Consider the following 24,108-nt stretch of genomic DNA (forward strand, 5'->3'; position numbering starts at 1 on the left):
AGCTCTTAAATTTTTAACGAAAAATATCCAATTGGGCAACTACATACTTGTTATGGAAGTCATATATTTCTGCCATGTTTCCAAAGAGAACATCCTTTTTTTTTCTCAGGAGAGGTGGCATAAGATCGAACATCTTTGGATTATCCATTTCTGCTCTGTAGCCCTATTCAAAATAAATACATGTATCCATTTGAAAAATATTCTCATTAACATTTGCTTGGGCTACCAAAGATATGGGTACAGCAGACAATACAAGGAAGTTGTGGGTAAAGATGTCTGAATTGTACATTCAACTCTCCTAGTCCCTAAATTTAACCATGACTTTTTTTAGAAGGCAGAAAAGGGAAGTCAAGGTTTTCCACTCAATGAGTAAACTAAAATGACAGCTCCTTGACCTTCAAGGTAGCTTGTGATGTTTGAAACAAAACAGAAACCAAATATGAACAATTACAATACAGGTCATCAAACTCTCTTTAAATTGACAATAAGTGTTCTGGATTTCTCAGACCAAATCAACATGATGGCATCTGTGTTAAATGAGTCTTATCCTAGTCTCAGTTCTCTACATCACAATCTCTAAGTAGCACCCTGGGAATAATTAGAACAATCTGCTGTATCCCTAAGAGAACAGCTTCTCTCCTCTGCAATAAATTCTGAAACAACCATTCCCACTACTGAGACAGAACACAAATATGCATGTTTAAATAGCATGCAACCTCAAACAACAGGAGAAATGCCTACTGCTGGAGTGTGACAAGGAAGGGAACAAATATAAAACTGCCTCAACCACTTTCTAATGAATGTAGCAAGGAAAATGGTAAAAGCACAATTTGAGTCACTTACCAACAAAGCAGTATACAGCTCTTGAACGTATACTCTTTCAGTCTGGATCAGCTCATTGAGAACATGCCTAAGATGAAAAAATCATATTTACTGGTTACTCTATCACTTGAAAACTGTATCGCAATGTTTTGTTAGGATTATGAATTGTTTAAGGTAAAAGTAGTTAATGCATATTAACACATGGAAACTACTAACGGTTTTTGTTTTAGCATCAAAATATGAAACTAATTTTATTGGCTGTTAGAATAACTACTACCCACAAGACTAAAATATATTTGAAAGAAAGGGGGATGCTGAAGGGCCATTATTAAGTTAAAAATATTTCCAGATCACTAAGATTAAGAATCAATTTGCTAAAAACTCACAAAACCTATTCCTAAATGTCTGAGGTTTTGGTAATTTTTCGGAGTATATCTAAAACATGAATTAGATTTACTATCCTGGTCTTTCCAAATGTAGAACATACTTAAGTTTCTGTAAAAACTTTTTCTACTGTCTCTATAAAATACATTTTCCTTTCGTTGTGGTTTCCAACTGTATTATGTTTTAAATTCATTTCTTTTCCCTTCATTTAAGTAATCCATTCAAGTCAATTTGTACGTTGGTCCCTGTTTTTCTATCTTGTTTACATTTTAAAGTATTTAACATTTAAAAATCCTTGAAAAAATGTATGTTTATACAACTTGCTGTAAAATGCTGGCAATTTATAACTCTGTGATATGAAATTTTAAAAAGGAATACTCTGAAGACTAGACTACTAATGAAATACTGTACAAGCAAAACAATGATCATTGTTAACATCTACAAAATAGCATCTATATAATCCTTCGTAGATTTGACAATTTCATTCATTTTCACTTCTTATTTTTTAAAAAAAAGTGACGATGTGGCCAAAGGGTATAAACTTTCACTTGTAAGTTAAATCATTTCTGGGCATCTTACATATAGTATGGTGACTATAGTTAATAACACTGTTTTACATACTGGAAATTTGCTTAGAAAGTAGGTTTTAGACACTTAGCTTTCTCACCACAAAAAAGGTAACTATGGTTAGGTGATACATGTGCTAATTAACTTGACTGTATCATATTGACTTCACATATACATGTATCAAAGCATTACATTGTATAATTCAAATATATATAATTTTATTTATCAGTTATACCTCAATAACACTGAAAAAAAAAAGCCCTTTCATTTTCCTTTCCAATCTGGAGAAAAAAGAAGAGATGAAAATTCTAAAAGGGGTTAATTTTCCTCAAATTGATCTACGATAAAGAGATCATAGCTTGGCCAGGACTACGTCCAAGAATTCTGACTTGTCACCTAGTGTCCTTTTAATCATAGCCACGAGGACCCTACTGTGAAAAATGAAAGTTCTAAGCACACTGGCCATGAGCATTGAACCAGGGAGATGTGAAGGTGAGTTTATGTTAATAAATAAAGAATACTTCTTTATAATATCCAAGCTATTGTCATTGTCCAGACTGGAAGATTGGCCAGGACTCCTCTTCTCCCGACAATCATGTACCACTTGTATCTGTAATAATGAAAATAATAGTCAAATTAGTGTTTATGTGTGTAAAGTTCTTCCTCAAGGATATCTAGTTCAAATTAAGTTTACTGTGGCCCCTAACTCTGCAGATAAATTGAAAAATAATGCAATTTTTCCAAAAATAACTTTGATACATACAGTACTACTAAAATAAATAATTTGAGTAGGGGCCGGGGATTTAGCTCAGTGGTGCTGCCACCTGCCTCACAAGGACCCAAGTTCGATCCCTGCACCCCCAAAATAATAATAATAATAATTTGAGTTACTTAGCAAGACAGATTTCAGATATAAATTGGAATTTCTTTTATACATTTTTATTTACTTTGTACTTTTGGGAAATGAAATTATTTCATAAAAGTTAATTTTTCTCAATAACTAAAGTTTATTCACTGAAGAACAAAAACAGCTTTTTGGCCTAAATGAGTTTTGTGGAAAACTTTGTAGAAAATATTACATTCATCCTTGAATTCTTCAATCAAGGACACACAACGTAATTAATCTTTTTTCCTAATGATGCAGTAGCATTATAAACTTGACTGTAATAAAATCTAATGATAGCCTCCAGGGCTAAGACATGTGGAATCCTCTATTCCTTCTCAAAATGTCTGTAACTTGTACATCTCTGTTTCTCCTGTGTGTCACATGTTAATTGTTGCTACAAATGGCTTCCCTGATCCTAAACTGCTGTTCTATTTTGCAGACTTTAAAGGACTTGGACTGGTCTACTGAGTCAGCTGCATGGGATTTATTACGGTTAAATGCTCTGCAGAAGCATTTGAAATGTATTCCTGGGATCGCAGCCATACTGAATAGTTGAGCTTGCCAAAAGCCTGACATCCAAAAAAATGTAACATTACTTTGTGACAACCAGAACCCCAAATGAAATGCAAGGTTTATCAGCTAAATAATATATCCATAAAATGTGACCTACATATTATGAGTATATGTAAAAAGGAAGAAGCATTTATTACTACTTTGTATATATTATGCAGGCATAATCCTAAGTGCTTAACACACAACTTTATAACCAATCCTTACAGCAATTTAGAAAGCTACCATGTTTTTTCCTCCATCCTATTTTATTTTATTTTATTGGTACTGGGAATCAAACTCAGGACCTTGCACTTGGGAAGCAGGCAGCAGAACCACTGAGCTAAATCCCTGGCTCTTTTCTTCCATTTTAAAGCTGGGGAAACTGAGGTTCAGAGATGCTTAGTGTTCTGCCTAAATTCACATGCTTAGTAAGTAATGAAGCATCAAGCCCAGTGTCAGAGTCCATGGTTTGGCACTTATGTTACACTCCTTCTTACAGGGTGTGCTTTGTTACGTCAAGTGAATGAACCTAATTACTGTCACCTTCATATTATAGCTATTAAAAATACTGTATACTCCACTTATCAGGTAGGCATGCACGATTTGCTCTTAACAGTTTTGTGAAATACAGGTGTTGAAAGATGAAGACAGTACTGAACCCTAAGTGTACACGTTTTTTTCCCTAGGCAAATGCACTTATGAAAAGTTTAACTTTTAAATTAGGCACAGTAAAACATTAGCAATAACTCAAAATAAAATGGAACAATTATAACTATCCACCGTAGCAAAAGTTAAGTGAATGTACTCCCTGTCTCTGTCTTTCTGTCTGTCTGTCTGTCTCCAATGAAATTTTCCATTTTATATTTTTGGACCCCCTCTGACCACAGGTAACTGCAGCCATGAGAGGCAGCAAACATATACTATATATATATCAAGAAATGAATGGATGTTATTTTCTGAGTCCATGGTTAGCATCCTTATGGTCCACTATTAGAACCCAGCCTCTGTCACTGTTTTATACTTACAGGAGTGGATTCATTCATGGAGCAAAGGTCCTTCTGTAGAAAGAGGTGACATTACTTAGGTTTACAAAGGAGGGGGGTGGTAAAGGAAACTGGAACTTATATGTGAAGTCCTACAGCAATGATTCTGATCTTTCATCAGGGCTTAAAAAACTGCTCATACATCTGGGCTTCTGCCAGTACTGCAATTAGACACAATGCAGCAGCAAATTTGTCTTCTAGATGAAATAGTCTTTTAAATGTACAATATTAGTGTAGTAAATGCAAAAATTTAAGCACCTATATCAATTGTGTAACTGCAGTGATAGATAATTTTGAATTAATTAATGATATTTACTTTTAAGTTGCTCTGATTTTGTCTCCAAGTCTTCTTCCCTAATAGAGAAATGTCAAAGAATTACAAGCCAGAATTAAAGTCAGCATTTGAATACCTGAATATTTATTAAAGAATTAGTTAATATTTCAACATGTTTAGTATTTTCAATGCACACTATAGAAGACAATGGTTAGATATTGTTCAATTTCAACATCTTATTGAACATGATTCTCTTCAATCATCGTTCCTCCAATTACTTGCCAAGCACAGAGCGAGGTGTTCGTGGTCATTATTATTTGCAGACTTAGTGTTCATTTTGACAGAGAAACATTTAATCAGATTGGAGCTCACTGAGTAAATCAAAATATTTTCAAAAAACCCAAATTCAACCTACTGATTACAGCATCTAACATTTATTTGGCACTTACTACACATGAGGCACTGATTTAAGCCCTATGAATGCATTTCCTTTTCAATCCTCAAACCCATTCCATGAGGCAGGTAACTTCTATTCCCACTCTAAAGATAAGGCACTGAGGTTAGTATCTTCTTCAAGAAGCAGCAGTGTATTTAAATCCATGTAGTCTAGGGCCGGGGATTTAGCTCAGTGGTGCTGCCGCCTGCCTCACAAGCACAAGGACCTGAATTTGATCCCCAGTACCAAAAAAATCTATATAGTCTACTGTTGGAATACATGTTCCTAACCAGTAAACAAAGTCTTTTCAAAGCATGTTAGAATGCTCAAAAAACCCCACTTTATCAAAATTCAAAAATTTATGTTTTAATGCCTAATTTATAAAGGTGAGCCCTTGTATTATTAAGCAAAGTGTCAGATATTCCTAAAAACCTAAGGACATGGCCCAATCAAAGATTCAGCTAAATTCCTAATTCTCTCAGCCACTAAAACACAGTCACCCATATAGGATACATGGGTTCCCTCTCTGTGTGAAAGAAATATACCTTTTGTCCTTTGTTCCTGGGCAGCAGCCCATGTCAGACACAGTCAGGAAAAAGATGTGCTGTTATACTGACTGTGTACTTCATTTTCATTTACTACAGATGAACATTATGCTTATATAATCATATATAAATATATATTAGACTTAGCAGGAATTACCATATAAAATCAGTTTCTCCATAGTGATGTGCACTATTTTAAAGAAACAGATGTACATAGATCTGAACCCATTACATAAGGTAACTCTGAGAACAATAGTTAGTTTTATAAATTAATTCTTGCCAAATACACTTAGATGCCAAAAGAATATATACATGACTTATGAGGAACACATCTTTTTCTGATGTATTCATTCTTTCAACAATGTAAATACAGTCAAAATGATTGAGGGCCTATAGGATACGCTAAGCTCTGTGTCTGGGGATACATGAAGACGAACTTTCAGTCCAGCAAGGAAGACAGAGAGCAGGCAATTGCACTAAAGCCGAGGAGACACAGGAGACTCGTTAGCATGCTGGATGAGTACCTGTACTGGGGGGCAGGGGAGGAGAGCAGGAAGGCCAAGCTTACCTGAAGGAAGTGGCCTAGAGACAGGAAATCTGATGAAGAAGTCGGACATGGCATGGGGACATGGGGACAGGGAGAAGGGAGAATGCTCCAGAGACAGACAGTTTATCTAAATCCAAAGGATGAGTAAGGTATGGAAGGAATGGAAGGAAAGGCGGGCAGGGAGTGTATGGGGAGACAGGGAGATTATTGTAGCCGTCAAAGCTACAGATGGTTTCAACTTGGACCAGCAACGTAGTGGTCAGAAAAGCAGGGGGGATGTAAAGAAGAGAATGAGTCATAGAGTCAGTGAGAAGGCAAAGATCCACAGAACACATAAAGGGTTTTGTTTGTTTGTTTTTGTCTTTTTTGTTGTTGTTTTGTTTTTTGGTACTGGGGATCAAATTCGGGACCTTGCACTTGCAAGGCATGTAGAGGAACCACTGGGCTAAATGCCTGGCCCTCAGCACAAAATTTTGACCAATTCAAGGTGGGGCAGGAGCAAGGAGGAGAGCGAGTGGGGGGATCGCAGTGCCATTCACTGAGATGAGGAAGAAAGTGTCTGCGGTAGAGACTGGTCATTTGCGCTATGCTGAGTCTGTGTTTCCTGGGGGAAATTCAAGGAGGTAAATTGTAAACACCACTTTATAAGCAAAGCTTGGCAGAAAGATCTAAACTAGAGATACATATTGCTAAGATCAAGTGGAAACTGGAGATACAGTTTTAGGAGCTCAAGTTCCGTTTTATATTTTATCCTTTCCTAGGCATGTCTTTCCATGACTTCCCTCTGCACTCTGTTAATTCAACAAATATTTATTACACCTTCTGAGCTGCCAGGCACTGTTCTAGGTGCAAGATTCTATTCAATGCAAAGAAAAAAAAGTAAACAGAAGCAAAGAACAACAAAAAACAGTTTGACTTTTCTTGTGAAACATTAGCCCAGTTTGGATTTGATCAGATCTTATATATATATTTGTTTTGGCAATTAAAAGTCTTAAAGAATGGGTCCAGAATAGACCGTTATAATTCCCATCACACACAGAGCAATGGGGTAAAATGAACAAGGTTTGTAGCATAAGCAACACTTTGCTTTCATTTACAAACCATAACGGGCAATGTAGGAAAACAGTTGTATTTCCACGCCATTTATTCTGCCTCATACATACATTAGGCCCTCTTAAACTGAAGAAAGTCCACAACAAAGAGTTGGATTATAGATGGCATGGGAAGACTCTAAAATGAAAGCAAATCTGATTCATTTAAACATCACTAATTGTTTTTCTTTTTTTCTTTGTAAGTAGTTGTTTTTTGAGAGATATTAAGTTCAGAAGTATAATCTACTTTTCATATAGCCATTTTCTAAGGTAAATTCAATCCTGAGAATAATGGATGGTTGTTATAAAAAAGGGGGGAAAATCACTTGCAGTCAGAACTTTTGCTGCTTTTAGACTCCAAACTGGTTTTTCACGTGTACACAAACTCAGAAATGTACTGATGATAAGAAATATAATAAAGATGGGTACCTTTTGAAAAAAGTTTACATGCTTGAAAGAAAGAGTATCCAACTCCCACTGCAGAAAGAAAGTGTAATGCCATTAAATAAGAATTGCAGAGAGAAAGGGGAAAAAAAAGAAATGATACAAAACAAAATTTTCTTTGGGTGACTCATCACTTGAGTGAGTCTCAGACAGTCTGCTCCTGACCCTGGTGCGTCATTTCCGGAGGAGCTAACCTTTCAGAGCACTAAACCAGAAGCCTTATCCAGGAGGAAGGGAATGTCGGGTTCACTGGGCACTTCTTACACTCTGCACATTCTTTTCCCTTTGTCTTCACAACAGCCCTTTGATGTCAGTCGGTATTATTGTCTCTATTTTACAGACAAGACAACTGAAGCTAAGAGAAGTTAAGTGAACTGCCTAAGGCAGTCACACAGCCGATGGAGGCAGAAATCTAAATGAAGTCTGTCTTACGCTTAGAAATATCCTTCTTCGTTTTCTTTTTTTCTTTTGGAACCTGGGATTGAACTCAGGACCTCACGCTTGCCAGGCTGCTGAGCCATATCCCCAGCTTACTTAGATATATCAATCTGGTCTATTTTTGCTTTCATAGCTGTTGGGTTCCATTCCCTTATTTTTGTTGCGGCTGCTCATTTTCTCTGTATTTTTGATATTTCTGCTATCTTCAATTTAATCAACATTAATTTAAGCTATTATTGATAGTTTTGAGTATACGTATATATTTTGTAACTATTACTTAAAACTTTCATCATCTTAATCTGATTACCTGTTCTCATCATTTCCTTTCAATCTGATTTGTGCATCCGATGAGAAGCATTTTGGTGCTTATTATCCCTGGTTCAAGAATTCTCTGAATTTCAAAGCAGTTCCCTTACACTAATGACATCCCTGCTTTTAGATTAGAAACTAAATTTAGTCCCGTGTTCACCAATTCCACTAACTTATGGCCTCAAAAAACAAATAGCAGTACTAAGAGGCTTGAAAGACAGGTCAAAGAAATCTTTGGGGCAAAAGGTATATCTTATTTTCAGAGCAGTTCTCCATCAGTACAAGGATCATTTTTCCACATAGAACTCAGATAGAGCGTGGATGTTACATTGTTAAAATAGACTATAAAGACTGAAATTAGGAAATGGACTCTGTAATAAGAAATTACCAACAACATCATTCTTTTTACCACTACCTATTTAGAAAACTTATGTAAATTCTATTTAAGTCATTCACACATCAGAAGCACAAGAAACAAATAAGAGTTTAGAGTTCTAATTATTCTAATAATGACGTGTGTGCATCCACACATGTGTACATCAGTTTCAGATATTTTCCTCCACCTTCTGAAAAAGAGTGTGAGATCAATGCTAGTAAAATTTACATACTCATTTCTAAAGCTAGAATACTCAGTCCTGAGATGTTCGCCTTCCTGCACTATTCTGTGTTACTACTGCATTTTAGAACTACACAAAAACCTCAACCTGACTCCTGCCTTGGTCAATATGATTTAAACATGACCAAAGATGTTAAAAGAAGCTTTCAGTTCATCAGGACTGCAGAGAGAATTCAGTATTTACATCAAGAGTAACAAAGTAAACAATAACAAAATGAGAAGAGACAGGGAAAGTGAAAGTAAGATATTTTACCAGGTTTAGGTGAAAAAAATTGTACTCTGGACGGCATCACATTTTCAGGTGTGGGTACCATAAACTGGATTGGCCTCACATGCTTATCTCTCACATTTCTGAAGCCAGCCTGCTGGCTCTCAAATATGCTTCGAATATTTTCAAGCTTGAGCTGTACATTCTGCATTTGAACCTGTAGGTTATATTATAATTCTATGAAATATTTTTTGAAGTGAGGTCAGAACAAACTGTTACATTTCTCAGACTCAGACCAAAAAATCAATTTACAGTTAAAATACAACTAGATGAAATTTAGGAAAGTAACAAAAAGCAAATATATATACCAAGATCTCAGCCAAAGCAATGCGGGGAAGAAATTTATCAAGCAATCACAAAATTGGTCATTGCACGGAGTGATTTGCCCTCACTGGCCAGAAAACAAGGCATAGTATTCCTTTCTATATAATCTAAATCCTGACAACAATCAAGTGAACACTGTCATAGTATTGTGTTGCTTGGAGCAAGTTCTTTATGGTTTTCCAGGATGCAAAGGGCTCTTCACAGTCACTGATGGATAATACATCCTTTGCCCCTCCTAGATGCTTTGCGGCAGCTAGAGTTAAGCTTGGTTGCTTTCAGAGAATCAGGTGGTTAATAAGTACAATCATTTTTCAGATTTTTCTGATGCATCTGTTAGACAGGGGTGGTGAACCTATGGCACGTGTGCTGCAGCGGGCTGTTCATATCAAGAAAACTCTAAAAAGTTTGCCATTGTTGCCCTAGGATGTGCAGCTAAGCACAGCTTTAGATACTGTTGTGACCTTAGGGTTGACTACACATTTTATTAGCAAACAGCATCGAAGATGCTCTTATCTACCCTGTGGCATCTCCAAGGGCACCATACTGAGGTAACCTATAGGTCTCCGCCCTGTTCTCACCAACTTCTGCTGGCTCCCCCTTCCCCAAGAGGACCCAGATCCTTTCTTTATCCTTTTGTTTTCAACCATAAGCCAGATCTGTGTTCCTGTAGTATCTGCAGCTGGCCACTGTATTACAAAGGAAAGATATTTGAGGTAGTGTGCTCTTAACATGAGCTCAAACATCCCACAACACTTCTGAGCTTTTCTCCAAGATGCACATGAAAAATCTATGTGAGTGCTGCAGTATTTTGGAAGATTTTGAAAATAATGGAGTCAAAAATCAAAAAGAAATACACATTTTTGGATTCTTTGATGCTTGACCATGGCACTACTGCCACCTCTCACCCTTAAAGAGAACTGTGTACACGCAAGAGGCCCTAAAGTTATGGGAAGGTCGTAAGGCTCTTGTACTACTCCAAGCATAGTTTCTAAAAAATCTATTTCTTAGGATAAAAGCTTCCTACCTTGAGTTCAGGAGATAAAATCACATCAAATTCATACTGTAGTGATTCCAGGTCATAATTGATAAAGGGCAGAGCCATCTCAAGAAAATTTTCAATGTCTTGAAGGGCTTTCTGAACATCTTCTTTAGACTGAAACTTATCTATCTCCTGATTAGCTAGAAGACATTCCCCTTCATCACAGCACTGAAGAGCCTGGTGAGAGAAAAAAAAAAGAATGAACAAAGAGGAAATAGAGTGGGCATCAGCCCTTATTTCTGTGAATCAGAAATGCTTTCAGAGCTATTTAAATTAAAGATATCTGGGTTCTGCCTCCAGAAATTCTGATTCCATAGCCCTGGGACATAAGCCAGGAATTTATACTTTTCTAGAGCTCCCCAGGTATTGCTGATACCAACAAGGTTGGGAGGCGCTGCATTTATTTCATAACAAGTAATTTCTTCTGCAGCAGGAGTCTGACCATTTTCTCAACACTTTAGTTGCATCTTATTTTCCCCAAAGCAATATCTGAAATATGAAACTCCTAGGAAATACAGTGTCATATAAATGGCTAGTGATTGCCATGGATAAAATCAAAGGTTTCCTTACCCAAAAAAGGAGATGTACAGATTAACATGTTTATGTTCAGATATGATGTAAGTGCTCCTCCTATTTTCCACACCCCTGAGAAGAACAGGTGTGTACAGTCACCTTTCCATTCATTGCTTAATTATAACAGGGGTCAGACCCACAGGGCATAGAGACTATTTTCAAACCATCATACTTTTTTGTGCCATACTATGTGATGCAGAAGGAATTTCGGGCTTCAGCAAAACTCACGCTCGTCTCTGAAAGGTGCTTTGAATGTAAACTATCTCGAATAGAGTCTTCAGAGATATACTCAGCATAGAATGGAAGACATTGCCACCACAGCCTCCGTGTTCACAACAGGAAAGAATTTGAAGTATACTGACTCTGCCATGAATACAGTATGAGCAGATGGACTGAAAAATAATCATCAAACTCAGTCCTTAAGACTTCTTACAAATTTAAATCTAAAGCTATGTCAGACCCTGACCTTAATAACCTCTAAGAAGTTAACAAGTACGCCAAAAGACGTAAGGGCAAAACACATGTCAGGCCAAGAAGATCGAGGAAAACATTTGTAGTCTTTTTCAGAAATGGATCGTTTCCCATCATACTACCTGCTGCAGTAGTTTATGCATCTTGAAGGTCCTGCTGAGCTGTATCTGCTTTGTTTTGATCTCATTAGCCAAGATATCAGAAAGGTAACGGAGCTCGTTGCACCTCTGGCAGATTAAGTCCAGTGCATAATGGTGATTTGCTGCCAGCCTGTGTCCATGTAAGGTCAGAAATTGGGCCTTTGATAACAGATCCTGATTTAAAGAAAGAAAGCAAATAATAAGAAGCAAATTGAACTGAGGAGATACACTGCCTAAACATGATGTGGTATACTTGCCCAGGCTGCAGAAAGCTTACAGTTGCAACATTAGCTTCAGAAATGATGTCATTAGAACCGCTCATGTGTCTAGTTACAGAAATTACAAGGAAACCATCTCGAGTGGAGACATGATTGATTGTTCCTAGTATGTACAGATTTAGAACAGAACTACACATATCAACTGAAGTATACACCTGCCAGAAGAAAGCTAACGTACTTTAGATCGTCCCAGTCTTGGAAATCCCATGACAGTCATCACTGACCTGAGTACTTCTAACACATCTAAAATTAACATCAAAATGACCTGAGCAGCCTTGCCTCTACTCTGCCAACTACTGACAGACCTGCAGTGTCACCCAAGGGCTACATTAAAGAAAAAGGAATTTAGACCAGTATCATTGTGCTAATAACTCTATAAAATGTATTGAAAGATAAAGCATGATAAGCGTTTGCACCACTGAGTCACCAAAACATACCCATTATACTCCATAAATACAGTACACATCTAAAATACAATCTTAGCCGGGCGTGGTGGTGCACGCCTGTGATCCCAGCACTCGGGAACCTGAGGCAGGAGGATCACTGTGAGTTTGAGACCAGCCTGGGCTACAATGTGAGTTACAGGTCAGTCTCAACTACATAGCAAGACCCTGTCTCAAAAAACAAACAAACAAACAAACAAAATAAAATACAGTCTTACCTGAGAATTTTCTTCTAAGCTTTCCAGTTGTTTAAGTTTTTGTTTTATTTGAGTGATACTCCCTGTTACATCGCCCAGCTCTGCTTGTTGATTTAACAGAAGTTCAACTTCAGTCACAAGCTAAAATTAGGAAATACATAGGTTTTAAAAACATGCAAGTTATTATATGGCTTCTCTTTAGGATCAAGTTTTTTAGGAAATGCTATAAAACAAGAATGTCACTATGGAAAAAATTACACATATGGAAAATAGGTTCAGCTATTTTAGTCAAAGAAATAGCAGTAATCTATTAAAATGTAACCTTATGATATCACTGTGTACTTGTGATTTAGAGAGAATCAGTGTGCACACATGCAGTCACAAATGTGGGTGTGTGTTTGCACACATACACTCCCCAGCTCTATGGTGAATGGGCCTGGAAGCAACGATAGCATACCTAGAACTCAGATCTTAATTTTTCTATCATTTCCCAGAAAAAAACAGGGTCACACAGGAAAATGTCTACTTTTGAGATCAACACATAAGACATAGAAGATAAGCTTTGCAATATCTCTATGACAAAAATAAGAAAATGTGTTTTTTTTTAATGTTGGGACATACTACAAGGATAGAGTAGCCAGCTTTGAATACCAGCATTGTTAAGAACAGTAATACAGGGCCAGGGATTTAGCTCAGTGGTTCAGTGGCCTCCCTTGCAAACACAAGGACCCGAGTTCAATCCCCGGTACCAAAACAAAACAAAAAAACAGTAATACATTATAAACTGTGAACACCCATGGCTCAAACATATAAATGAGAAAAAAAGAAGGCTCCTGCTTCAGCACAATGCCTACTGAATATGGATAAATGTTAGAAAACCATGACTTTCCCGCCCCATACTAAAGACTGGTTCAGGGAAGAATCATTAACAGATGTTAAGTCTATGGGTAATTTTCCCTTTGTTTAATTTTATTTTGCAGTACGTAATGACTGCATTCATCATGGGGTGTTGGTACATGTACATAACACATCTTCAGTCTTTTCTCGTCCCCTCTCGCACACTCCCCTTCCTTCTCCCTCCACTTCTTGGTCTCCCTCCCTTTCACAAAACTTCCGTGGAAATTCTCTTAAGGAACAAGATATTGTGCATTTGTTAAATTTTCTCCTCACACATTTTCTACTACTTACAATGGGTGCAGAATGAGTAACTACACTGTAAAGAAATTCAACAATACTCTGGTTAATCAAAATCCACATCGACAATAAAGGACAGGCGGGCATCAGTCACCTCCAGATGTGATACTCTGAGAAGGGCTCATCAGTGTGTAGTGCTCCGGTTGGTCAGATATAGACTAAGCTAATCATGGGAAGATGTCAAATGAACTAAAAATGAAGAAATCTTATTTTTAAAAGACTGTTCTTCAAAATGTTAGGGTCATAACAGACAAAAGAAGACTGTGGAAATGTCCTATATTCAAGAAGACTAAAGAAACAAGACAACTTAGTGTAACACTGGAACCTAGATTAGATCCTGTATTGAAAGAAAAAAGTGTTATAAAGGACATTTTTAATTAATTGACAGAATTGGAATACTGATGGTAGATAATATAAAAGTATTGCATTGTTGTTAAAGGTACCAAACTTCATAACTGTACTGTGGTATAGGAATGAATATACTTATTATTAGAAAACAACAGAAGCACTTAGGAGAAAGAGGCCATAAGATATACAAGTTATTCTCAATGGATCAGAAAAAAATGTCATTTGTCAGAAAAAAAATTTACATACACACACATACACAAATGAGGTAAAATGTTATGTTAATCTTGGGAAAAAATCATACGGATGTTTTTACTTTTCTTATATTTCTAACATTTCTGTAAATTTGAATTTCCAAATAATTTCTGTAAAAAAGATAAGCTTTACACAGAACATATCTGCTTGTCACTATGAAACACAGACTGGGTTGTTGAGATTACAATGTAAGGAAAAGCAAACAATACTGATTAGAGACAGCAATGACTGGAGGAAACAAAACATAATCACAGAACAAGAATGCATAATGGATGCAAATGACATGTAAGTAGATACATGGTTGGTACGCTCACAAAGGTGCTATTTTGCAAGTTTGGGCTGGGGAAGGAGAAGAGACACAGATTACCTGGCTGGACCAAGAACAATTTAAAATATTCTCTCTTTAAGTAAGACATCATGGAAAACATGGCACTTGAAAAGCTGTTTGAATGGAACGCTGGTAGTTAACTAAGCCCTGTGTCCCGAAAGCAGTGGTCCTCTCATACCTAACTCTTCTAGAACAAATTAAATAGCAAGGGAGCCATTCATAGAAAGAAGATAAGCTAGGCATACAAAGAGAGGAAAGAAAGCTTTCCTTGGTGAGCTCCTCAAATATTAGGCCTGTGAGGAGCTTGGACAGGACTGCAACAAAAATGGATGAAAGCCATGTCTCTTGCCAACATACAATGGACAGAAGAGTCCGACTGGAATAGACACTCAGTCTCTTAAATAATGTGGAATGAAACATGATTTAATTCCATCCATCAGGTTCTTCAGAGAAACAAATTCCAGAATCATAAAAGAAGTTTGTTAGATCATAAGGTTAGCATGGATATGAGGGAATTAAAAATCAAGGAGAGCATATTATTTCCTTAAGTTATCACCTAGCCTGAGAATGCTTTATAGCTACAGTAACTTTGAAAAAAAATCTTAAGATAGAGAGCAACTCTATCCCTATCATACATGTTGGCACTTAAGTGCTTTCTCATAGGAAATAACATGAAGAGGAGATGCTTTGGAATTTTAGCAATGGTTTTCTTCATCTAAACTAAAATTTACTTACATTGGTCTTGTATGAGCATCCTATAAGGTGGGGTTTAATATTCAAGGAGAAAGAATCTCTAGCACAGTGGAAAGAAATACATGTTTTAACTCACCTCTTGAAAATCTTGTTCAAACTTCCATAGTTGCAGATACTGTTCCATTTTTAATTGGTGTTTTTCCCAAAATCCATCAAAAGCTGTTTCCATATCACGTACTTGAGCCAGCAATCTGAACAAAGAAAACCTGAAGAATTCCTTACAAACAATAACCTGTGTTGCCGAGACATAGAAAAACCTGGTCTGCACATTTAGAACAGAAAGCAATCATAGTCTGCAGCATTTGCTCTCAACAAAGACAACCAGTGACCACAGAACTCCATTGAGCAAGCATAACTCATCTCTGCAAGACAGCCTGGGAGGGGGAGTCCTCAGATTTCCAGAGGCCCAGAAACACTTTTATACAGGATGGGCTGCAGCAGAAATGTTTAGCTGCATTTGAAAATGTAAAATAAATGAACTCTCCACAACAACAAAAAAGGATAATAAGTACTCACTTATTAATCGTCTTCCAATCGCCGCTTATATGCTGATGACGTTCAAGACTTGAACTGACAGCTCCCTCAGACTCAGGCACTTTCAGGTTTGTCAGCAGAATTTTTCCTTCTTTGGTTACAGCTGTAATATCATTCTGCACAGAGGGAGAAAAGGATACATCAGCCAGTGAGGAATGCAACCTCAAAGGCCACAAGAGAAGGGTAAACACACCTAAGCCGCGCAGAATAGCAACACCAGGGGTAGAATAGCCTTTGGCCTTCACAGGTGTCTAGAAAATCCAGGCACATTTCAGTACCACAAAATCCAGAAGCTGTTAGACTCCTAGAAGGCTTTAGGGATGGATATTACAATAATCGTTTTATAAAACCATTACAGGCCGAAGTACCACATGCTTTTTGTAGCCTCTCCTTTTACTGGTAACAAGTTCTAATCTGTTCCATTCTATTCTATTTTTAATGTGCTCAAATAAACCAAGAGTAAAACAAAAGCTACCACAACAGAAAGTATACAGTTACAAAGAATATTTAATACATATTCCGAACAATGATATATCTTTCTTACTAATCATTTATTATTTCCAATCAATTCCTGCCTTAAGTCTTATTTCACTTGACATTTGGGTTTAATTAAAATGAAGCATATGCCTCTGTTTGGAAGGCTGTATTCTTGGAGTGAGCTAAAAACACAGACATCAGACATCTAAGAGTAATGTAAGATTTCCTTAAGGAAGTCCAAAAGCCCCCTAAAATTTGGATATAAGGGGCCGGGATGTCACCACATGAGGTGTCAGCTTAGTGTGTTTGACACCCTGGGTTCCATCTTTAGCATGGCAAAAAAGAAGCAGCTAAGACTTGTAAAGTGCCAACTATGTGCCAAACACTGTTGTATATCCCTCACATACTACACCTCATTTCAGCTTCACAACAAATGTTCACAAGATATCCATGCATCATCAACCTCATTGTATAAGTAAAGAAAGTGAAACACAGCAGGATCAGCAAACTGTCCAACACCACAGTTTGTGAGAAACAGAGCTTTCTTTTCTTGGACACAGTTTTGCTTTTAGATTGTGATTCAAACATTCACACTTTCTTTCCTCTTAATTGAAACATGTCACCTCTACATGAAGCTGGAATCTGCTAATGCACCCAGCACACCTATTGCTACATGAAGGAGAGTAGTGATATTTGGATACCTGGTACTTGTTGAGATTGCTTTTTCACTTTTTCAGGAAAGTGACCCTAAAAGTACTTGCTCATTATCAGAATCATACCTCCAAATCCTTCACAATTCAACACTCCAGACAGAATTGAGTAGAACAAAATCAATTTCCCACTCCTGGTCTACCGCAAAAAATGTCAAGCATGCAAGATACAGGGAAGCTTGGGCAAATTTGTGAAACCCCATCTCAAAATAAAATAGGGAGGGCTAGCTGGAGATATAGCCCAGTGGTAGAGTGCCCCAGAGGTTCAGTACCCATCACCAAAAATAAACAAAAATAAAAAAAGAAAGGAAGAAAGGAAGACATCAAGTACTAGTACAATGCAGAATATAGAGCTCGTGATCAGTTAAGCAATGTTAGCCTTGGCCATAATGCTAGCTCATGGCAGAGATGAGACAAGCAAGCAATCTCCTTGCTGCTCCTAATTCACACTCTCTGTGATGGGGGTTCAAACAGAACACCTGTCCAAATCTGGGTTCTTGCCCTTGTTTTCCAAATGAGTAGGACTTTTCATTAGAGAAAGAGTATTTGATTTAAAGAAAAAATGACTGTGGATTGCTTATTCTGGAGCATTTATAAGATAGTTTATTTTCAAATAAAAAATTTCATAAGATAATGCACCATATGCACAAAGAAACCTTAGACTCAACATAGCCAGTATATTCGTCTCTGATAAAGTATTATATTTTATAGTTTTTATATAATATGTACATTACTTTTATTTTTCTATATGCAGCAATCAGTGTGAAATGAACACAACAAACAACTTTTTAGAAAAAGAAAGGTCATGCAAAACTTTTGTTTGTTCACTGTACCAGACATACCTTCAACAGATGATACCTTTCAGCACGAAGTGCCAGAGTTTCTTGTATTGAAGGCATATCATCGGGTAGTTCTGACTCAGCCAGTTCAGTTCCAAAAGATTGTAACATCTGAGCCATTTCTTTTACTGTGAGGGCAAAACTTTCTATAGCCTGTAAAAAGCCAGTGATTGTTCTATGAAATTCTGCCATTATATTGTAACTATATTTCTTTTTATTTGGGTATAACAGCAAACATACATGGTATGAACTCTCCTCTGCCAAGGAACTTTGGTATTACCCTTAGCAATCAGCTCTAGCTTTGCATGTAAGGCTCTAAGAAACCAAAAACATGGCTAAAGATCTTCTTGAGTGCCATTTTTCTGATTCTCTGGACTTTTTTTCTTGATACTGATGAAAACTATTTCTTGAGGGCTGGAGATGTAGTGCAGTGGTAGAATGCTTGCCTACCATGCACAAGGCCCTGGGTTCCTTGCCTTCCAAATTCTCTGGGTCCCAAAACAAAAACAAAAACGAATAAAAACTAACTACTTGCTACAGATGCCATGTATTGAATAATTCATTCTATGGTCATGAAAATCACAATGATTTCCTTTTTCTGTCAAACTCTGCAATGGGTAAAACTGCTTTATAATAAATTTAATTCTGAAAGAGAGTTAAGAATAACAAAGATATTTTCTAATTATTTCATATCCTTTATGGAAAGCAGTAGCATTCCAAACTAGATGATGATATAAGGAAATGGGGAAAGAAGGTGTTCCAACAATTCACTGCTGAAGATCTGAAATCATCACCCCCAAGGCTGTATTGCTCTAAAATGGCAAGTAAGGTTGAATTGTTTATTTTGCTTACAAAATCAATTACTACACACAGAAAGATGGACAAAATGTAGTGATCATATAAACCACCATTTTACCATGCAGGTCAAGTCATCTGCTCATTTCTTTCTTTCTTTCTTTCTTTTTTTGTTTTTTTTTGTTTTTTTTTGTTTGGTACCGGGTATTGAACTCGGGTCCTTGTGCTTGCAAGGCAGGCCACCAAACCGCTGATCTAAATCCCCAGCCCCTGCTCATTTCTTTAGGCTTTATAGATTATTAAAGGCTAGATACAGTATTGGTGATTTTGACATTAATGCCTTCATATGGATGAACAGATGAATTGTTGAATGGACTGTGAAATGAACTGATGAATGACAAATAGAGATGATGAAATGCAAACTTGATTTCATGAAACTTCCTTATTTCCTTCAGAAGGGTTTCCATGTCTCAGAATTGGAAGTCAAGATACTTAAACCACAGACTCCCACCTGGAAAGCACAGGTCCCTCATATATTTGTAAACTTCTAAAATAGAAGGACTGTGCTATAAATCCAATTGCCTCAGGAACAGCACCAGGATGATGAAATTAATCATATTACTTGCACTTATTGAGGGTTTTTTTGCCATATGCCAGGCACTGAACCAGACATTTTGCACTAGTTATATCATTTAGTCTTCTCAAAATCCCTATGAAGTAAGGTATTCTAATTCCCGTTTTATAATTGGGAAATGAGGTAAGGTATTCTTATTTCCATTTTATAATTGGGAACTATGATTTGGAAAGGTTGGGAATATCGTCCAAGGTCAGACAACTAAAACTCAGAAATTCTGGGAAGTGAATCTCAACCTTTTGTTTCTACATGGCCACAAGAAGGGACGGGCAGAGTGTGCTCTTATTCCCTAGGCCTCTCCAGTGGCTATCCTCAGAGACTCTTCATCATTTCTAGATATTTCCTAGGGAAGAAAATCAAGAGGTTGAATTATGTATGTATTTCAAAAGTAGGAGCCCCAAAAATCTGTTTTTCCCAAATAGGAAAATTTTCTAGAACTAGATATAAAGGCTAAAACAAACTATAGGCTCTACAGTAAGGGCAAAAGCAACATACATTTCTGAAGATGATCCATTCACTGTGGCAGTACTGCAAGGTGCCGCCTAACTCAGGGGTTAACTGCTTGTCATCAATGTATGTCAGCAAATCACTAACTGAGCTCAGCATAACAACCTATATAAATAAGCAAGAAAGATACTGTTAACTGTCCTTCATGACATCCCTCAATTAAATTGTAAAATGACCTTTAGAATAAATTTACCAGAAAGTTATCTTGAATAAGTGGTTCTAACAATTCTCTCCTGTACAAACCCAATATGCATGTGTGCGGTATCTTTGTCAGGTATTAAGTTTTTCTTTATAAAACGTTTATCGGAAAGCAACATCAACCTGCACAGAAACCACAGCACCTAATTCTCTTTCATCTAAGAGTTTTCATTGTCCATGGCAGCTTGTGACTGAATGCTATACTCACAAAAAAGTAAAGGACTTTATGTCCTTAATCAGAATGTATCAGGAGAGACTGATCTTTCCAAAACTATCAAGATTTAGGAGCACTGCATTCCTAACAATAAAAACATATAAAAATATCTTTTCAAAATAAGACACATGGTACTTTGGAGTAGCTCAGGATGTGAGTTCATGGGAATTCAAAAACATAAAATAAATACTCATTTTTACTAAAAATAAAAGTTCCTGATAACACACACACACAAACACACATACACATATATACACATACATGTAAAACATATGTATTTTTCAAAGAAATTTTTTGTTATAAATTCTTGAACTATTCCTTTTTTATCAACATAAGTAGAAGGCTTTTGGGTATTTACATTTACATTTTTGGAAGGCAAATTTTATTTCATATTCTTTTAAATGCTTTGTGGGCACATGTAAAACAAATACCATGGTACAAAGTTTTCATGAGAATTCAAGAGATAAAACATTTAAATAAGATACTCTTACTGGTAATTTCAGCATGAATTCCTCCTGACTAAATCGGAATCCAATATCTGTGAAGGTTCGTTGAAGAAAACTGGTAGGACGTAAAACCAAAATTAAGTGCAAGTTCCCAGGGAAAGAAGCCTATAAGGAGAAAGAAAGAAAATTGGTAAAATAAGCAGTCCACTGAGCACATATCAGAAAACACAATGATTGAAAGAAATAAACTTTAGAGTCATAAAAGCCATTAAAAGGCCAACATTTTTAAAATGGATATTGATAAAATCTAAAATCATGGTTAACAGGAATAAAAACAATGTAAGGTTACAGGTCAGATCCTGCAGTGCTCCTGGTGTGGAATTTTCTCAGATAAGTACACCCCATGTTACAAAGAATTAGACTCTAAAGCTTCATTTTGGCATTAGTTTTGTTTTTATTTTTTAATTGACATATAAAATTTGTACTTTTGTGGAGTATAATATTGTAATTTGAAACATCAGTTAGTGCGTGCGGGCCCCAGTCAGAAGAATGCCCAGACATCAGCGGCATGGTTACACAGACCCCAGCCAAAGGCCCACCCAGACAACAGCTGCATAGGTAGGAAGGCCCCAGACAGAGGCCTGCGCAGGTACAACCCATAAGTGCTGGCAGGCCCCAGCAAAAAGCCCACCAAGACACCAGAGGCTCGGCCATTTAGGCCCCAGCCATAGTGCCCAGATACCATTGGTAAGTGCGAGCAGGCCCTAGTTAGAAGCCTACACAGACAAGAGCAGCACAGACACACATGCCCCAGCCAGAAACCTGCCCAGACACTACCAGCTCAGGCTCATAAGCCCCAGCCAGAGACCTGTCCAAATACTATAAGTAAATGCACACACATACCAGACAGGAACCCACATGGATAACAGCCAAATGCGGGGATCCAGAAGGCCATCATTCAGAACCCACTAATTGGCGCAGTGGTGAGCAGTAGAGAGAAGACTTCTCTGAGGCTTGTTTAGAAATAAAGCCCACTGGAAGAGCAAAGAGTCACCTCAATAAAGGCTCAGCAGACTACATCAGTTAAAATGAGTAGACACTTAAGCAAGACTCAAAACCAGACTTCCATATCACCAAAGGCCAACTCCAGGGGACAACAAGATGGAACAATTTGATACTCAACCACCTGGACTCCCTCAACGGGCAATGAAAAAGGATCTGGAAAAAAATGAAATCAGAAATAATTTCTCAGATAACAACAGATACTGCATCAATAGTGAAAGACGTGGTTAATAACTTCAGAGGAGATACAGATAAAAAACAATAGAGGAGATGAGGAACATGATAGAATCCCAGAATAGGAAACAAATGGAATCCATAAAACAAATGCAAACAGATATCCAGGAGATTAAAACCATTGAAAATTTACACAGCAGAACGAGCGAATGTGAGAACAGAATATCAGATATAGAAGACAGTAATGTGATTAGTGACTAGGAAAAGAAAGGTTTCTTAAAAATATAAAGGGACCATGAGAAATCAATCCAGCAGCTGCTAGATGATGCAAAGAAGAATAATATAAGACTGATCCAAAAAAAAAAAAAAAGACAAATCCAAACAGAAAAAAAAATTAAAACCATTGAAAATTTACACAGCAGAACGAGCGAATGTGAGAACAGAATATCAGATATAGAAGACAGTAATGTGATTAGTGACTAGGAAAAGAAAGGTTTCTTAAAAATATAAAGGGACCATGAGAAATCAATCCAGCAGCTGCTAGATGATGCAAAGAAGAATAATATAAGACTGATCCAAAAAAAAAAAAAAGACCAATCCAAATCAATGAAGAAACAGGAGATACTGCAGACAACATTTAAAAAAAAACATTCTAAGAAGTAAGGACAGAAAACTTCCTAAGCAGTGGAAAAGAATTTGACATACAGATAAGTGAGGCATATAGGACTGCAATTAGCCATAATTTTAAAAAATCTACCCCAGGCACATAATAGTCAAGATTCCAGAAGCCCAACAAAATAACAAAATACTTCAAGCAGTTAGACAAAAGAAACAAATAACATACAAAAGAAAACCCACCAGAATCACAGAAGACTTCACAACAAAACCCACAAGTGAAGAAGAGCCTGGAATGAAGGAATTTAAAACCCTAAAACAACCTCAAACTTAGATTAATGTACCCTGCAAAACTATCTTTCAAAATTCATGGGGAAGTAAGATACTTTCATGACAAGGAGCACCTAAGGAACTTCATGACTACCAAACCTGCACTCAAAAAAATTTTTTTTAAATATCCTAGGAATGGGCCACAGATTTAGCTTAGCGGTTTGGTGGGCTGCCTTGTAAGCGCAAAGACGCAAGTTCAATCCCTGGTACGAAAAAAGAAAGCATCCTAGGAAAAGACAATGAGGGTCAAAACCTGATGAAGCCCAGCATAATGAATCCATCAGGCAAGCCTAGAAATTAAATGCAAAGAGGGAAATACAAACAAGGAGAAAATATCAACACAAGGACAAGTCAATATATATCAGCTATAACCATCAATGTTAATAGTCTCAATTCACCAATCAAAAGAAATAGAATTGCAGAATGGGTCAAGAAGCAAGATCCAACAGTATGCTGCATACAAAAAAAATACTTAATTCAAAAAGAAACTCATAGACTGTAAAATAAAGGGTGAAAAACAATACTCCATGTGACAGAAACCCAAAGAAAAGCAGGAGTAGCTATCCTAATTGCAAATCAAATCGATTTCAAACCAACCCTACTTAAGAGAGACAAAGTAAGGCCACAAATCCTTGGAAAGGTAACAATCCAAGAGAAAGAGATGACAATTACAAATACATATGCAACAAATACTAGTGAAACCAATTATATAAAACAAATATTAATGGACATTGAAAATCAAATTAGTACTAATACAATAGTAGTGGGGGACGTCATTATCTCACTGTCACAAATAGATCAATTAGACAAAATACAAACAAGGAAATACTAGAACTCAATCAAACTCTTGAACAAATGGACTTATCAGATGTTTACATAGCATTCCACCCCACAAAATCAGAACACACATTGATTTCGGCTACACACAGGTCATTCTCCAAAATAGGCCATATACTTGCTCATAGAACATATTAAAGTAAATGCAAAAAAACTGAAGTTATCCTGTATACA

General features: G+C 36.8%; 1 protein-coding gene across 15 annotated transcripts in view; it reads right to left on the reverse strand.

The window, feature by feature from the left end:
- The window catches only part of Mcf2 (MCF.2 cell line derived transforming sequence), a 74,190-nt gene that overhangs the window by 26,853 nt on the left and 23,229 nt on the right, over positions 1-24,108 (reverse strand). For 3 of the 15 annotated variants that reach the window (XM_033760256.1, XM_010640512.2, XM_010640515.2), the window contains 15 exons: positions 20,962-21,081; positions 20,047-20,163; positions 18,126-18,275; positions 16,079-16,212; positions 15,639-15,768; positions 12,709-12,828; positions 11,752-11,943; positions 10,571-10,762; positions 9,208-9,379; positions 7,577-7,624; positions 4,571-4,608; positions 4,237-4,269; positions 2,295-2,383; positions 844-910; positions 48-163 (listed from right to left, as the gene is read on the reverse strand). In XM_033760256.1, the coding sequence (XP_033616147.1) occupies positions 48-163; positions 844-910; positions 2,295-2,383; positions 4,237-4,269; positions 4,571-4,608; positions 7,577-7,624; positions 9,208-9,379; positions 10,571-10,762; positions 11,752-11,943; positions 12,709-12,828; positions 15,639-15,768; positions 16,079-16,212; positions 18,126-18,275; positions 20,047-20,163; positions 20,962-21,081 (1,718 nt within the window). The remainder of the gene's footprint in view (positions 1-47; positions 164-843; positions 911-2,294; positions 2,384-4,236; positions 4,270-4,570; positions 4,609-7,576; positions 7,625-9,207; positions 9,380-10,570; positions 10,763-11,751; positions 11,944-12,708; positions 12,829-15,638; positions 15,769-16,078; positions 16,213-18,125; positions 18,276-20,046; positions 20,164-20,961; positions 21,082-24,108) is intronic. The other 12 variants (XM_033760258.1, XM_033760254.1, XM_033760259.1 and 9 more) reach the window with 10 other exon arrangements.

This window comes from Fukomys damarensis, unplaced genomic scaffold, assembly GCF_012274545.1.
Source record: "Fukomys damarensis isolate Sample0158 unplaced genomic scaffold, DMR_v1.0_HiC HiC_scaffold_39, whole genome shotgun sequence".
Taxonomy (NCBI): Eukaryota; Metazoa; Chordata; class Mammalia; order Rodentia; family Bathyergidae; genus Fukomys; species Fukomys damarensis.